This window comes from Gigantopelta aegis, chromosome 10 (genome assembly GCF_016097555.1).
Source record: "Gigantopelta aegis isolate Gae_Host chromosome 10, Gae_host_genome, whole genome shotgun sequence".
Taxonomy (NCBI): domain Eukaryota; kingdom Metazoa; phylum Mollusca; class Gastropoda; order Neomphalida; family Peltospiridae; genus Gigantopelta; species Gigantopelta aegis.
In genome coordinates, this window is record NC_054708.1 from 53,973,613 (window position 1) to 53,990,434 (window position 16,822).

The 16,822-nt window shown below is 38.2% G+C and overlaps 1 protein-coding gene across 3 annotated transcripts in view; it reads right to left on the bottom strand.

Moving 5' to 3' along the window:
- The window catches only part of LOC121383108 (cilia- and flagella-associated protein 43-like), a 61,744-nt gene that overhangs the window by 42,745 nt on the left and 2,177 nt on the right, over positions 1–16,822 (bottom strand). For all 3 annotated transcript variants that reach the window (XM_041512894.1, XM_041512893.1, XM_041512892.1), the window contains exons 3-10: positions 11,858–11,951; positions 11,090–11,257; positions 7,038–7,290; positions 4,787–4,988; positions 3,835–3,917; positions 2,821–2,952; positions 1,980–2,096; positions 241–321 (exon numbers count right to left, since the gene is read on the bottom strand). In XM_041512894.1, coding sequence (XP_041368828.1) covers positions 241–321; positions 1,980–2,096; positions 2,821–2,952; positions 3,835–3,917; positions 4,787–4,988; positions 7,038–7,290; positions 11,090–11,257; positions 11,858–11,951 — 1,130 coding nt within the window. The remainder of the gene's footprint in view (positions 1–240; positions 322–1,979; positions 2,097–2,820; positions 2,953–3,834; positions 3,918–4,786; positions 4,989–7,037; positions 7,291–11,089; positions 11,258–11,857; positions 11,952–16,822) is intronic.

Sequence of the window (16,822 nt, forward strand, 5' to 3'; positions counted from 1 at the left end):
ACACTGGTAAGTAAAAATCAAATTTACCACTACAATGGATTATAGAGTGGTAAACAATTCAGATGAGTGCGAGTGCAAGTGCGAATAATTTTTACATGCTCATATACCACTAGAGTTTTGAGCATGTCCGTCCCGAGGCCTGTCTCTGGATAGCCAGGGGATTGTCCCGGGACAGATGAGATGCACTCCACATGCAAAAGACATCAAATACAGACAATAACATTGTCTCTAATACCGTACCTCTATATCCAAATACAGTCGAGACAATAAATTTCCTTTTTTTATATTCCATGCTTGTAGTACACCATCTTCTTTACAACTCTTAAATAGAAAATAAATAAATAAATAAATATTACTATCAAATATTTTGAAAAGATTAATTTGATAATTATATAAGATTATCTCAAGTTCTAACTAAGATAGTTGGAGAATATGATTACTTATCCATTCATCAATTAACGTCACAGTGTTAACAGTTTAAGAAGAAAATGTGACGGGTACCAGTATTAAATAGTCCCAAGCAGCTCCCAACCAGGTCCCATGCCTGTTACATTTGATGGATGGATAAATAATTATATTCTCTGGACAATAGCTATTTCATATATGAGTTCATGAAGTCATAATGCTCCATTAATGTGAATAGTCGATTCTAAATGGTAACAGCTTTAATTACCATTTACAACACTGAATTTGAACCAACAATGGGGACATTTGTGAACTTTCACTTCCTTCAAATACTTGAGATGGTCAGCGGCAACATTAGAACAAACAGTCACTGTCTGACTATAAAGCTATCACTTACCACACTTACATCAGAACAAACAGTCACTGTCTGACTATAAAGCTATCACTTAATACACACATCAGAACAAGCAATCAGTGTCTGACTATGACGCTATCACTCACCACACTTACATCAGAACAGTCACTGTCTGAATATGAAGCTATCACTCACCACACTTACATCAGAACAGTCACTGTCCGATTATGAAGCTATCACTTACCACACATACATCAGAACAGGCAGCCAGTGTCTGACTATGTCACTATCACTCACCACACTTACATCAGAACAGCCATTGTCTGACTATGTCACTATCACTCACCACACTTACATCAGAACAGTCACTGTCCGACTATGAAGCTATCACTTACCACACATACATCAGAACAGGCAGCCAGTGTCCGACTATGAAGCTATCACTTACCACACATACATCAGAACAGGCAGCCAGTGTCTGACTATGACGCTATCACTCATCACATTTACATCAGAACAAACAGTCACTGTCTGACTATGAAGCTATCACTTACCACACTTACATCAGAACAAACAGTCACTGTCTGACTATAAAGCTATCACTTAATACACACATCAGAACAAGCAATCAGTGTCTGACTATGACGCTATCACTCACCACACTTACATCAGAACAGTCACTGTCTGAATATGAAGCTATCACTCACCACACTTACATCAGAACAGTCACTGTCCGATTATGAAGCTATCACTTACCACACATACATCAGAACAGGCAGCCAGTGTCTGACTATGTCACTATCACTCACCACACTTACATCAGAACAGCCATTGTCTGACTATGTCACTATCACTCACCACACTTACATCAGAACAGTCACTGTCCGACTATGAAGCTATCACTTACCACACATACATCAGAACAGGCAGCCAGTGTCCGACTATGAAGCTATCACTTACCACACATACATCAGAACAGGCAGCCAGTGTCTGACTATGACGCTATCACTCATCACATTTACATCAGAACAAACAGTCACTGTCTGACTATGAAGCTATCACTTACCACACTTACATCAGAACAAACAGTTACTGTCTGACTATGAAGCTATCACTTAACACACACATCAGAACAAGCAATCAGTGTCTGACTATGACGCTATCACTCACCACACTTACATCAGAACAGTCACTGTCTGAATATGAAGCTATCACTTACCACACATACATCAGAACAGGCAGCCAGTGGAGACAAACCAATGAAGTTGCCAGGGTGCACATGTTTCATGCATCTCATATCCTCAGGATTCTCAACTGCATAAAGATACAGCCCACCCTGCAACATTATGAAAATATATTTTTTAGTCTCCAAAACATTTGAAAATAATTTTAAAAGACTGTAAATAAAAGTACAGATGGTCTCACTATCTGATTGCATGTATTTTTTTTAACTATCTTAGGAATATTCATTCTTGTCAAAATAGACCAGCCACTGGCAAAAGCCATTAATTATAGTAATCTCCATGTCAGCTATATTTTACATCCATTACATTACAGATGTATTACATTTGTTTACTTTAAAATTGTTATATGGAAGGTGAATACTCACTCGAGGTGAGAAAACCATGAGGTGACTAAGTCTGTGAGAAGCATATGGAAGGTGAATACTCACTCGAGGTGAGAAAACCAAGAGGTGACTGTAAGTCTGTGAGAAGCATATGGAAGGTGAATACTCACTCGAGGTGAGAAAACCAAGAGGTGACTGCAAGTCTGTGAGAAGCATATGGAAGGTGAATACTCACTCGAGGTGAGAAAACCAAGAGGTGACTGTAAGTCTGTGAGAAGCATATGGAAGGTGAATACTCACTCGAGGTGAGAAAACCACCAGGTGACTGTAAGTCCGTGAGAAGTATATGGAAGGTGAATATTCACTCGGTGAGAAAACCAAGAGGTGACTGTAAGTCTGGGAGAAGCATATGGTAGGTGAATACTCACTCGAGGTGAGAAAACCAAGAGGTGACTGTAAGTCTGGGAGAAGCATATGGTAGGTGAATACTCACTCGAGGTGAGAATGCCACGAGATGAGTGTAAGTCCGTGAGAAGCATATGGAAGTGATGGGGGCACCAATTGTACGTTCTTCTGTCACTTGCAGTTCTTCGTGCTGAAGGTCAATGTTCCTGATAATACCATCCTGAAACGAGGCAGCTTAATTAGTACTTATATAAAATATACAACAGTAAACAAAAGTCAACGTACATGTACCAGCCTCAGTGGCATAGTGGTTATAAATAAGCCTTAAGGCTGGTAGTTACAGGCTTGGCACCCTGGTACTGGCTCTCACACAGAGTGAGTTTTAAAAACAAGTTCATCAAGGGCAATTAATCCTATGATCCATTGCACCTTAAAGTTAAAGTTAAGAGTTTAGTTTGTTTAATGATGCCACTAGAGCACATTGATTAATTAATCATCAACTATTGGATGTCAAACATATGGTCACTTTGACATATAGCTTAGAGAGGAAACCCGCTACAGTTTTGTTAGAAGCAAGGGATCTTTTATATGTACCATCCCATAAACAGGATAGCACATACCACAGTTTTTGATATACCAGTCGTGACCGTGAAAAAGCCCAATGAGTCCACCGACGGGGATCGATCCTAAACTGACCGCACATCAAGCGAGCACTTTAACACTGGGTTACATCCTGTCCCAGTGGCATAGCGATCACAAGCCAAGACAGGCGTGCACTAGAACAGCTTGCTCTGAATGTGCACGTAAAGCCCTATGACCTGACCTGACCTGACCTGACCTGACCTGACCTGACCTAACAACAAGAAGTTCATCAAGAGCAATATTAAACCTATGATTCATTGAGTGCTGTACTACCTAGTTATATCTACCCCCTAACCCCTCACACATATATGATTCATTGCACCTTAGGTGAGTGCTCTACTACTGAGTTATATCTACCCCCTAACCCCTCACACATATACAACCCCATCCATCAACCATAGAACAAAAATTAATAAAGTTTAAAAAAAAAAAAAAGGTCCAGCTAAACCAGCAGACTTACTTCCCCTGCTGCAAACAAGCCCTTTTTGTGGTAGCCAATGGCATTGAGACTGCCAGCCAGCACCGCACTCTTTGGCTGATCAACTGCAGAACAATTTAAAATACATGCATATAATATACATACATAAACACCTACACAGGTAAATAAATAACATTTGTTAGTAACAGGCAGACAACATCTTTGTTTCAATAACCCAATAGCCGATGATAAATAAATCAATGTGCTCCAGTGGTGTTGTTAAACAATACAATTGTTTCAGTACATATGTGCATTAAGATTAAAGATTGTCTCAAAGGACTTCCATATTGAAGTAATTGTTACTGATGCAATGTTCATACCAGGAAAAGACTTGGCATTATACAAAACTGATCTTTTTGAGCCCATGGTACATGCATTTGTGGATGTTAGAAATTATTTATCTACACACAAAAAATAATTCAGTAAAAATTATGAGTTGATGTGCAATAAATACAGTTATGTTGAACTAATTATTGGGCAAACAGTTGATGACAGTTTAGGCTTTGTCCACAATAAATATAACATATCCAAACTGTCTACACACAAATCTTTAATGACACCATACACATATTATATTTCGTATGGTGTTAAGTATCAGACTCTGTAAAATGGAGTCACAAGTCTAGACTTAAACACCGGCCTTGGTGGTGTCGTGGTTAAGCCATCGGACATATGGCTGGTAGGTAAAGAGTTCGCAGCCCGGTACCGGCTCCCACATAGAGCAGGTTTTAACGACTCAATGGGTAGGTGTAAAACCACTACACCCTCTTCTGTCTCACTAACCACGAACTCACTGTCCTGGACAGACAGCTCAGATAGTTGAGGTGTGTGCCCAGGACAGCGTGCTTGAACCTTAATTGGATATAAGCATGAAAATAAGTTTAAATTAAATAAAACTCAAATGTTGTTTTACAAGTACTAAGCCAGAACTTACAAGATATGTCTTCGAGTCGTGCGCTAGGAATGCTGGAAGGTGTGTCATGAAGGTTAGACTTGCTCCTGTCAGTAGTGACTCCTGACTGGCTGGCCTGAACATCGGACCTGCTCTTGTGAGCGCTGGGAGGGCCGGACGATGCCAGACTCGGGGGAGGTGGTGGGTAATACAACACCTTGGCTCTAAACTGATCTCCATCCACCTGGAAAACACCACCAAAACACAACACATATAGTGGAAACATTGATAAAGGCTGTTCATGAATACATCACATGGGGAAGGTGGGAGAAATCATAATTATTTTATTCATTGTAGGTTGGCTGCAATGTTTTTCTCTATTCATATGGTTGAGATACAATTTCATTTTGTGGATGGTGGGTATACTTTTTTCTTTTTTTTTCAATGGCTTTTGCTCAACCCATGCGAAATACTTTACTTTGGATGTCAGTAATTTAACTTTCCAGTAAGAACACTCGACCAAAAATCAAATAAATCAACATATTCTTAAGGATGATTCACCTGTGGTGTTTATTCAGTGTTTGGAGACACAGGTTTGCATAATAATGCATGGTAACAATAACACTGACTGCGGCTGTTTCATCCCATAATACACAGGCTGAGAATATTTATAACTGGTGGTTTAACAATGATTTATACTGACAAAACATATCCCTCAAACAAATCAAACATCCACAGTAAGACAAATGAGCATGATTTTCAAATATTAACTGAAAAGTAACAAATCTGTAGCCATGGTTCTGTCTACAAATGTATAGATGGAGGAAATTTTCAAATGTATAGATGGAAGAAATCTTCAAATGTATAGATGGAGGAAATCTAAAAATGTATAGATGGAGGAAATCTAAAAATGTATAGATGGAAGTAATCTTCAAATGTATAGATGGAGGAAATCTAAAAATGTATAGATGGAGGAAATCTAAAAATGTATAGATGGAGGAAATCTAAAAATGTATAGATGTAAATAGAGGAAATCTAAAAAAGTATAGATGGAGGAAATAACATGCTAAATGCACCATGGTGAGGCAGGTAGTGTAAAACTGATCACTTTATTCTGCTAATATCATATTGTAAATGGTGATGGGTAGCATGATCAGCAGTAACAGTGCTGCTTATAACCTTAAAGTGCCTGTTGGGTCTGACCAGCACGGACTACTGTGGACAGAAGCATGCAAGGCAAAATTATACCAGACTGGCATTTCATAAGACGGGGTGGGATGTAGCCCAGTGGTAAAGCGTTTGCTTGATGCACGGTCGGTCTAGGATTGATCCCTGTCAGTGGACCCACTGGGCTATTTCTCGTTCCAGCCAGTGCTCTACAACTGGTGTAACAAAGGCTGTGGTATGTACTATCCTGTCTGTGGGATGTTGCATATAAAAGATCCCTTGCTGCTAATCGAAAAGAGTAGACCATAAAGTGGTGACAGCAGGTTTCCTTTCTCAATATCTGTGGTCCTTAACAATATGTTTGACATCATATAACCGTAAATATAATGTGTTGAGTGTATCGTTAAATAAAACATTTCCTTCTTTCTTCTTCACAAGATGAGTGGTAAAGCACTCGTCTGATACCTTGTTTGTCTAGGAATGATCCCCATTGGGCTACTTCTCATTGCAGCCTGTACACCACGGCTGGTATATCAAAGGCCGTAGTATTTGCTATCTTGCCTGTCGGATGGTGCATATAAAAGAACCCCTGCTACAAATGGAAAAATATAGTGGGTTTCCTCTCTAAGACTATATGTCAGAATTACCAAATGTTTGACATCCGATGATCAATAACTTAATGTGCTCTAGTGGTGTCGTTAAACAAAACAAACTAACTTTTTTTGCATTCCTTAAAACCAAGGTGGGAAGGAAATGTTTTATTTAATGACGCACTCAACACATTTTTATTTATGGTTATATGGTGTCGAAACCCAAGGTGGGATGCAGACCAGTGGTAAAGCATTCGCTTGATCTGCAGTCAGTCTAGGATCAATCCACTTTGATGGGCTCATTAGGTTATTTCTCATTCCAGCTAGTGCTCCACAACTGATGCAACAACAGCTGTGATATGCATTATCCTGTCTGTTGGATGGTGCACATAAAAGATCCCTTGCTACTAATCGGAAAGACTAGCCCATTGTGTGGCAGCAGTGGGCTTCCTTCCTTCCTTCCATAAACCCAAGTATTCTGCTACTCAGTCCCAACAAATATATCAGATTAGTTAAAATGTCAAACAGTGACATGCCTTCACAAGTTGTCCCCCTTTGCAACCAATATAGATGTCGCCATTAGTTGCCCATGTGTGAGACACTGGTTTGACCCGGTCAATTGGATCCTGGATTTCATCGAGTTTCTCTGCCATTTCCCCAACCAGTCCTGCAATTGCAGCTTTCGGCATTTCGACTGTGTAGCGTGACGCACGAGTTGATGATCTCGATTGCATGTCGTCTTTCATTTCATCAGCAAGGCTCGGGTCTTCGGCTGGTAACTTGATCTTTCTGAAATAGTATCAAGCTTCTTTTTTTAAAGACTTACAAAAAGAAATAAAAAAATATAAATATTCTAGGGTAAAACAAAGATCCAGGTTTTTCTTAAGAGTAAAATTTAAATGTTACAAATTTAACATTTATGACATAAAATGAAAATGGTTAGCACGTCACACACATACACCAAAACTAATGAAGTTGTTACCAGATAACTGCCTGCTTCTTCTTTTTTTGTCTTTTTGTTGTTGTTTTTGGACAAATAAGGATTGTAAGAGGTATGTGTCACGTCAACTTACTATGATTGTAAGAGATATATGCCATGTCAACCTACCGTGACTGTAAGAAGTACGAGTTGTCAACCTACTGTGACTGTAAGAGGTATGTGTCATGTTAACCTACTGTGACTGTAATAGGTATGTGTCATGTTAACCTACTGTGACTGTAATAGGTATATGTCATGTCAACCTACTGTGACTGTAAGAGGTATATGTCATGTCAACCTACTGTGACTGTAAGAGGTATATGTCATGTCAACCTACTGTGTCTGTAAGAGGTACATGTATATGTCATGTCAACCTACTGTGACTGTAAGAGATATGAGTTATGTCAACCTACTGTGACTGTAAGAGATATATGTTATGTCAACCTACTGTGACTGTAAGAGGTATATGTCATGTCAACCTACTGTGACTGTAAGAGGTATATGTCATGTAAACCTACTGTGACTAAGAGATATGTGTCATGTTAACCTACAGTGACTGTAAGAGGTACGAGTTATGTCAACCTACTGTGACTGTAAGAGATATATGTCATGTCAACCTACTGTGATTGTAAGAGGTACATGTATATGTCATGTCAACCTACTGTGACTGTAAGAGGTAACCTACTGTGACTGTAAGAGATATATGTTATGTCAACCTACTGTGACTGTAAGAGCATATGTATGTCAACCTACTGTGTATGTCAACTGTGACTGTAAGACTATGAGTTATGTCAACCTACTGTGACTGTAGCAGATATATCATATGTCATGTCAAACCTACTGTGACTGTAAGAGGTATATGTCATGTCAACCTACTGTGACTGTAAGAGGTGTCATGTGACTGTAAGAGATATATGTCATGTCAACCTACTGTGACTGTAAGAGGTATGTGTCATGTCAACCTACTGTGACTGTAAGAGATATGTGTCATGTCAACCTACTGTGACTGTAAGACGTATGAGTTATGTCAACCTACTGTGACTGTAAGAGGTATAATATGTCATGTCAACCTACTGTGACTGTAAGAGATATATGTCATGTCAACCTACTGTGACTGTAAGAGATATATGGCATGTCATGTCAACATGTCAACCTAATGTGACTAAGAGGTATGAGTCATGTCAACCTACTGTGACTAAGAGGTATATGTCATGTCAACCTACTGTGACTGTAAGAGGTATGTGTCATGTCAACCTACTGTGACTGTAAGAGGTATGTGTCATGTCAACCTACTGTGACTGTAAGAGGTATGAGTTATGTCAACCTACTGTGACTGTATACTGTGACTGTAAGATGACTGTATATGTTATGTCAACATACTGTGACTGTAAGAGATATGAGTCATGTCAACCTACTGTGACATGTCAACCTACTGTGACTGTAAGAGATATATGTCATGTCAACCTACTGTGACTGTAAGAGGTACATGTATATGTCATGTCAACCTACTGTGACTGTAAGAGGTATGAGTTGTCAACCTACTGTGACTGTAAGAGACTGTATATACTGTGACTGTAAGAGATATGAGTCATGTCAACCTACTGTGACTGTAAGAGGTATATGTCATGTCAACCTACTGTGACTGTAAGAGATATATGTCATGTCAACCTACTGTGACTGTAAGAGATATATGTCATGTCAACCTACTGTGACTGTAAGAGGTATGAGTCATGTCAACCTACTGTGACTGTAAGAGGTATGAGTCATGTCAACCTACTGTGACTGTAAGAGGTATATGTCATGTCAACCTACTGTGACTGTAAGAGGTATGTGTCATGTCAACCTACTGTGACTGTAACCTAGGACTATATGTGTCATGTCAACCTACTGTGACTGTAATAGGTATGTGTCATGTCAACCTACTGTAACTGTAAGAGGTATGAGTTACATCAACCTACTGTGACTGTAATAGGTATGAGTTATGTCAACCTACTGTGACTGTAAGAGGTATGAGTTGTCAACCTACTGTGACTGTAAGATGACTGTATATGTTATGTCAACATACTGTGACTGTAAGAGATATGAGTCATGTCAACCTACTGTGACTGTAAGAGGTATATGTCATGTCAACCTACTGTGACTGTAAGAGATATATGTCATGTCAACCTACTGTGACTGTAAGAGGTATGTGTCATGTCAACCTACTGTAACTGTAAGAGGTATGAGTTACATCAACCTACTGTGACTGTAATAGGTATGAGTTATGTCAACCTACTGTGACTGTAAGAGGTATGAGTTGTCAACCTACTGTGACTGTAAGATGACTGTATATGTTATGTCAACATACTGTGACTGTAAGAGGTATGAGTCATGTCAACCTACTGTGACTGTAAGAGGTATATGTCATGTCAACCTACTGTGACTGTAAGAGATATATGTCATATCAACCTACTGTGACTGTAAGAGGTACATGTATATGTCATGTCAACCTACTGTGACTGTAAGAGGTATGAGTTATGTCAACCTACTGTGACTGTAAGAGATATATGTTATGTCAACCTACTGTGACTGTAAGAGGTACGAGTTATGTCAACCTACTGTGACTGTAAGAGATATATGTCATGTCAACCTACTGTGATTGTAAGAGGTACATGTATATGTCATGTCAACCTACTGTGACTGTAAGAGGTATGAGTTATGTCAACCTACTGTGACTGTAAGAGATATATGTCATATCAACCTACTGTGACTGTAAGAGGTACATGTATATGTCATGTCAACCTACTGTGACTGTAAGAGGTATGAGTTATGTCAACCTACTGTGACTGTAAGAGATATATGTTATGTCAACCTACTGTGACTGTAAGAGGTATATGTCATGTCAACCTACTGTGACTGTAAGAGGTATATGTCATGTCAACCTACTGTGACTGTAAGAGATATGTGACTGTAAGAGATATATGTCATGTCAACCTACTGTGACTGTAAGAGGTATATGTCATGTCAACCTACTGTGACTGTAAGAGATATGTGTCATGTCAACCTACTGTGACTGTAAGAGATATATGTCATGTCAACCTACTGTGACTGTAAGAGGTATATGTCATGTCAACCTACTGTGACTGTAAGAGATATGTGTCATGTCAACCTACTGTGACTGTAAGAGGTATAATATGTCATGTCAACCTACTGTGACTGTAAGAGATATATGTCATGTCAACCTACTGTGACTGTAAGAGATATATGTAAGAGATATATGTCATGTCAACCTACTGTGACTGTACTGTAAGAGGTATGAGTCATGTCAACCTACTGTGACTGTAAGAGGTATAATATGTCATGTCAACCTACTGTGACTGTAAGAGATATATGTCATGTCAACCTACTGTGACTGTAAGAGATATATGTCATGTCAACCTACTGTGACTGTAAGAGGTATGAGTTATGTCAACCTACTGTGACTGTAAGAGATATATGTCATGTCAACCTACTGTGACTGTAAGAGGTATGAGTCACAGGTATGAGTTATATCAACCTACTGTGACTGTAAGAGATATATGTCATGTCAACCTACTGTGACTGTAAGAGATATATGTCATGTCAACCTACTGTGACTCTAAGAGGTATATGTCATGCGATTGTTCAGTCTGCCAGATTGTTATCTCATTGGATGTTGTCACACAGATCTGGCGCCAGTTGGCAGGGTTGAAGCCAATGCTGGTTGGGGAAATAGAGCTGAGCTGCACTGACGCCAACCTTTCTCCTGTCCGATATTTCCTGTAATTAAAGACAAAAAAAAATTTAAAACAATTGTTTAGTGACACTTCAGCACATTTTAACCTATGGCTCCTTGGTGTCTAATATACTTGGCAACTTAAATCATGGAGAACTGGTTGGGCAAGAGGGGGGGGGGGGGGGGGGGGGGGGAAATAAAACAAGTCCATTGAGGGTATTTGATTCTATCAAAACATCATGCCCAAAGGATGAGTGCTCTACCACAAAGCTACATCCTGTCCCTTCTGGTAATGAAGTTAACAGTGTAAATAAACAAAGAAAATAACTTGAAAACAACAAATCTACAATTGCAAGACACAAACATGAAATTACGAATGGCACTGTCACTAGATGTTTTTTTAGACTAGATGATAACAGAAATCATTTTTAAAATCTTCAGTTAAGATACATGTAGACACTGAATGTGCCATTTAATTCATGCATGTATTCTACCAAAAACAAAAAGAAACAATTTATAATGAATTTACAATCTATTTATTAAAATAAGATCAATAACAGCATTTTGATCCAATAACTGAGATTATTCAGAAAGGAAATGCTGAAATGATCACTAATTAAATTTGATATCAGTAAGAAACTCACCATAAAACAAGTTCAAAATCAGGAATTCCAGAAATACTTGCAAAATATTCACTGGCAGAAAAGGCAATTATCTGAAACTCAAGTTGTGCTCCACCTGCAAAAAGAACATGGACAAACTGTAGTCGTAACAAATTATATATTAAAAATACATTTTTAATAAACGAGCATCACAAAATTCTATAACATTCTTAGGTTATCAAACAAGGAATTAACTTGAAATCTATTACCATAACATGCATTGCCATGACTATTTAAGAAAATTATTCTGATTCTCAACTTGAAAGTTTAACAAATTGTTGACAGATAAGTTTTTCTGCAATCATAAATGTTGGGTCTCACTACACAGATCACTTCCGGGTGAGAGTTCATTCATCACGGTTGGGCAATTTAACATGTGTTTCAATGGCAGATGACATCTGTGTAGTGAGACCTAGGTTAAAAATTCACCATTTTAATAGTTAACGATTTTGTTTTTTTGTTATACACTACAGCAACCATCATCATTCTTCTTAATAACATGAACACTTAATACTACCCTACCCTTCTATCCAAATGTTCAAAACAATTCACAGACAGACCTAAATGAACTGTGAATTACTGAGTATGCACTTTCATAGTTTTATACAATGTAATTTATTTTATTATTACAGTAAAATTCTAAATAGCAAGTAAAGGGTATATTCAGGCATGCAGGTGAGTGATAATAATTTCATATGAGCAACTTCAAAGACAAAGTATGATGCACATTTTTGTTTTCAATAGTTGTAAGGTGGGATGTAGCTCCAGTGGTTAAGCATTCGCTTTATGCACGCTTGGTTTCGAATCGATGCCCATCGGTGGGCCCACTGGGCTATTTCTTGTTCCAGCCAGTGCACCACGACTGGTATATCAAAGGCTGTAGTATGTGCTATCCTGTCTGTGGAATGGTGCATATATAACATCCCTTGCTACTAACCAATCACAATACAGAACATACTCGCCATCAGTTTACATTTTAGCCAATGATTAATAAATCAATGTGCTCTAGTGGTGTCGTTAAACAAAACAAACTTTAACTTTTCAGTAGTTGTACATGCATATGGCTGGTTTCTAAAAATGTTAAACCTACATATAAATCTTATTGGTGTAGTATTTAGATTGTATAATTATATAATGAAACTTTACTACATTTTAAGGTCCACACAAACCCCAAATTATGTACTCTGTGGTACAGGTAGAGGTGATGGGGAGTATGGTTTTATTTGTTTGTTTTAATAGATTGACAGTAATGTATTCTTATGCTTTTAACTATATAACATTAAGTCGTTAAATGATAACATATTATAACATATAATGAACAGTTTTTGCTACTAATATCATGGGTATCAGTGGCTTTTAAACTTTGTGTAATTATTATCCATAATAATTACCAAATGTACACTAAACCCTGATATGAGTAGGGTTCACCCCATTTCAAAATCTTTCCCGTAGAACATTAATTATTATGAAATATCTTATCAAATTTGGTTGGTTACAATAAATTAATTTACATTTGGATGATGTATCAAACAATTAAATACAAAGCCTTCTTCTATATGCAGATTATAATAAATGCTATTACATTATGAAAAATTAACATGTTTCCATTAATACAAATAACACACGATTCTCCCATACAACTTTCTGCCCTGGACAGATCCGTGACACAAGTCTAATATCATGCCCCGGGCACACATGCCTGAACCATAATTGGATATGGGCATGTTAAAGACTACCCAGATCCAGATTCATGGATGTCCCAAAGAACCCTGAAGTAGAATAGATCTATGTAACTGTTTATTGTAATCAGTCAAAACAACTTGTACACTGGTGGCACCCAAGTCTGCGCACCTAAGCATTGTGTTATATTTTTAAGTTGAAATCTTTCTTTAAAATATTTGTTTCACCGCCACAGTACAATGGAACAATAACGTGTTACTACTAAAAGTTATTTTTATTTTAATGTTTTTTAAACTCAAGTAATGAGTGCATTTTTAGTGGGACCCCCCTGTATTTACTGGCCTGCATGACAGCACATAAGTCTGCACAGCAAACATTAAAACAACACTTCTGTCGCTAATATTTACAAAAATGGCAAAGAATAATGAATCCAACTTTTTGTAAGTTCTAAACAACAAACACTTCCTGTTATAGTCTGTTTCAGAAAAATTTTGATTATGCTAATAGGATAAATATAAATGGTGTTTCATGATCCTTAGTTTGGACAACACAAAATGACAATATATAAAAAGCTCATTGTCAATTTTTTTTATCATTATTCAACAAAGGTTGTCTGTTATCAACTGTGTAAATGAGCACAAATAGTGTTCGTTAGACATATAGGATAATCAATGATAATTTTGAAACAGACTATAGCTAAAATAGGCCATGCTGTAAGTGCAGGCTTCAAAATCTGTGTGCAGCCATTTTGCATTATGTCAGTCACACTCTGGATGCGACTGGCGGGCTTTTCACAACCATATCACTCCTATCCAATCATTCCCACCCTTCCTTCCCTTCATTCATCATCCTAACGCCCGGTTAGCTGTATGGATAACTTGGGGGTAGACGGGATGGGGGGGGGGAACGACGCCGTGTTAGGGTGCTTATTTGGGTGCAGTAGGGCGTAAGCGGTTTCGGCCGATAGTTTTGCCTGGTAGGAGGCCTCTCCCCCCCCCCCCCCCCCCCCCCCGGCGCACCTGCCCCATGAAAATCCGGCCTGGCTACCTTTGGGCTTTGCCCTGTGTAGGATCGCAATCTGGATTGGGCGCGATGCTCCCCCCCTTTGTCAACCCTTGTCCTCCAGGGCTTAAATGAATTAATTAATTTGGTGTTTCCTTTCTTTTATAAAGGTGCACTTATTTATAATATATTTAGAACCAGCCCGACAAAAATTAGCACCGAACTAATAATTATTTAAAATCATAGCCTAATTTATTATTGTTATATTTTGAATAGGTGCATACAAAATTATTTATGCATCTAGTGATGCATATTAATTTTAATATCCCATATTTTCCATTTTTATGTCTTGAATTAGGTCCTACCAGTAAATTTAGTAATTCTCCCCATCAACCAACTACCTCCCCTTTCCCTCCCCCCTTTCCCCCCACCCACCACCCCCACCCACACACCCCCGACCATGGAATCGCGGACTGGCTATGTCAGCACCCAAATTCATGGTTGGCGTGCCTGAACCTTAAGGATGTGGGCACGTTAAAATAGTTCCCTTCCCTTTTCCTTATGTCACTCAGAGGGAACTTCAAAGTATGCTTGGATGTTTATGTTAACAGATAAAATAAAACATTTTTCATTTATGGATTCATAAATTACAATAAGGTATGTATTGAAGCTTCTATGTAAACTTGTGTAAGCTAATATACAAGGTTGATCATTACAGCGTTGACAGACACGTGACGTGTTGATAGGTGATACAAAAACACGTTGATCAAGGCTGGCAAAAGTATACTTTTAGTGCATTAATTCATAGGGGTTTTTTCAATCAAATTTTTATCTATCAGTGTTATACATATACATGTATTCACAATGAAGATGTGTTGTTTTAATCATTGTTTTATGAATTAAATTAAAATTGTTTGTTTGTTTACAAACATACCCCAACACTTGTTTCAAGGCATAATGTAACGTAATTGCAGGGGTTTCCCCAGGGCCATTAGGCGTAGCTGCCCGACATGCCTTGGTCCATAAAGTAAGCGCTTTGACGGCGTGGAAGCACCGTAAATCAATTGCCGTTACGCCTTGATTTGAAGTGCTTTAGAAAAAAAAAAAATCACAAGTACGAGCGTGGCAGTCGACTACCTCTTGCAAACAACTTGTGTGCCAGTATACCAAGCACACCTAATTACTATGACAGGTAAAACACTTCCTAAATACCTAACAATGGACCAGTCGTCTGCTCACAATTGGTGTTTGGTAATTTTACCACATCTACTGGGACCGCTAATCCGTCAGGAAGGCGCTTACGCGTAACTGTTCTGTTCTGTTCTGTTCTGTTCTGTTGGCAAACAATCATTTCTATCCTAACACCCCCTTTCCAAAACTCCCACATACTGAAAACATCCAAGGCTCGCACTGTCGGTAGCCAAACTAGCCATTGGCTAATTAAAAAAAAAAAAATTAAATGGCTAATAAAATCTGCAATTGGCTAAAATTTTGGCTAAACCATTTTCTATCTTCTGATGTGAACAAACGGTTACATAATCTATCCGACAGCTCAAACATAATAACAATACCAAATATTCAATTAGCGTAATAGCGATCTCGCGACTGGTAACGAGAAAATCCAGAATACAGCATAGGCGTTATGATGTTTTGTTTATTTTAATAATCACTGTTATTAATTTTAACCGCATGCATTCGATATGTATGACAGCAATGTGACGGTAATTCAATGTCTGGAAGATCCGTAACTTGTTATTTTAACTTTGTAAAGTCTTTGAACCAAGGTAATAAAAACAAACCGACAATGCGTGTCAATTTGAATACACATGCCAGTTCAGGGCCGAAAGACATGTAGGCTATCCCAAGAGCTGAGTTCAGCCAGGTCGAGCGAAAACCAAACGTTCGCTACACTGGTTTGTGTGCTTCACGTTAAACCAAATGCACATGACGGACACCAATCAAATAGTTTGCTAACATTAGGAAGAACGTTCGTTGGCTGAACCGAAGAAAGCTCTCGTGGCGAATATATGTCAAGCTTCAGAGTCAGCTGACACCCACATGTCACCATTGCGGACATTGAACAATACGATTACACAGAAGTAAATCTTTATCACTGGAAATTAACATGCAGTATTTATACAAATTGCAGTTAAACGTACACTGAATTAGTTTACAATAATCATATTTGTTAGATAATGTTAGATATATATCTGTAAGACTGAGGTGACATTTAATAAGTTAGCTGGATTTTAAAAAGACCGTAAA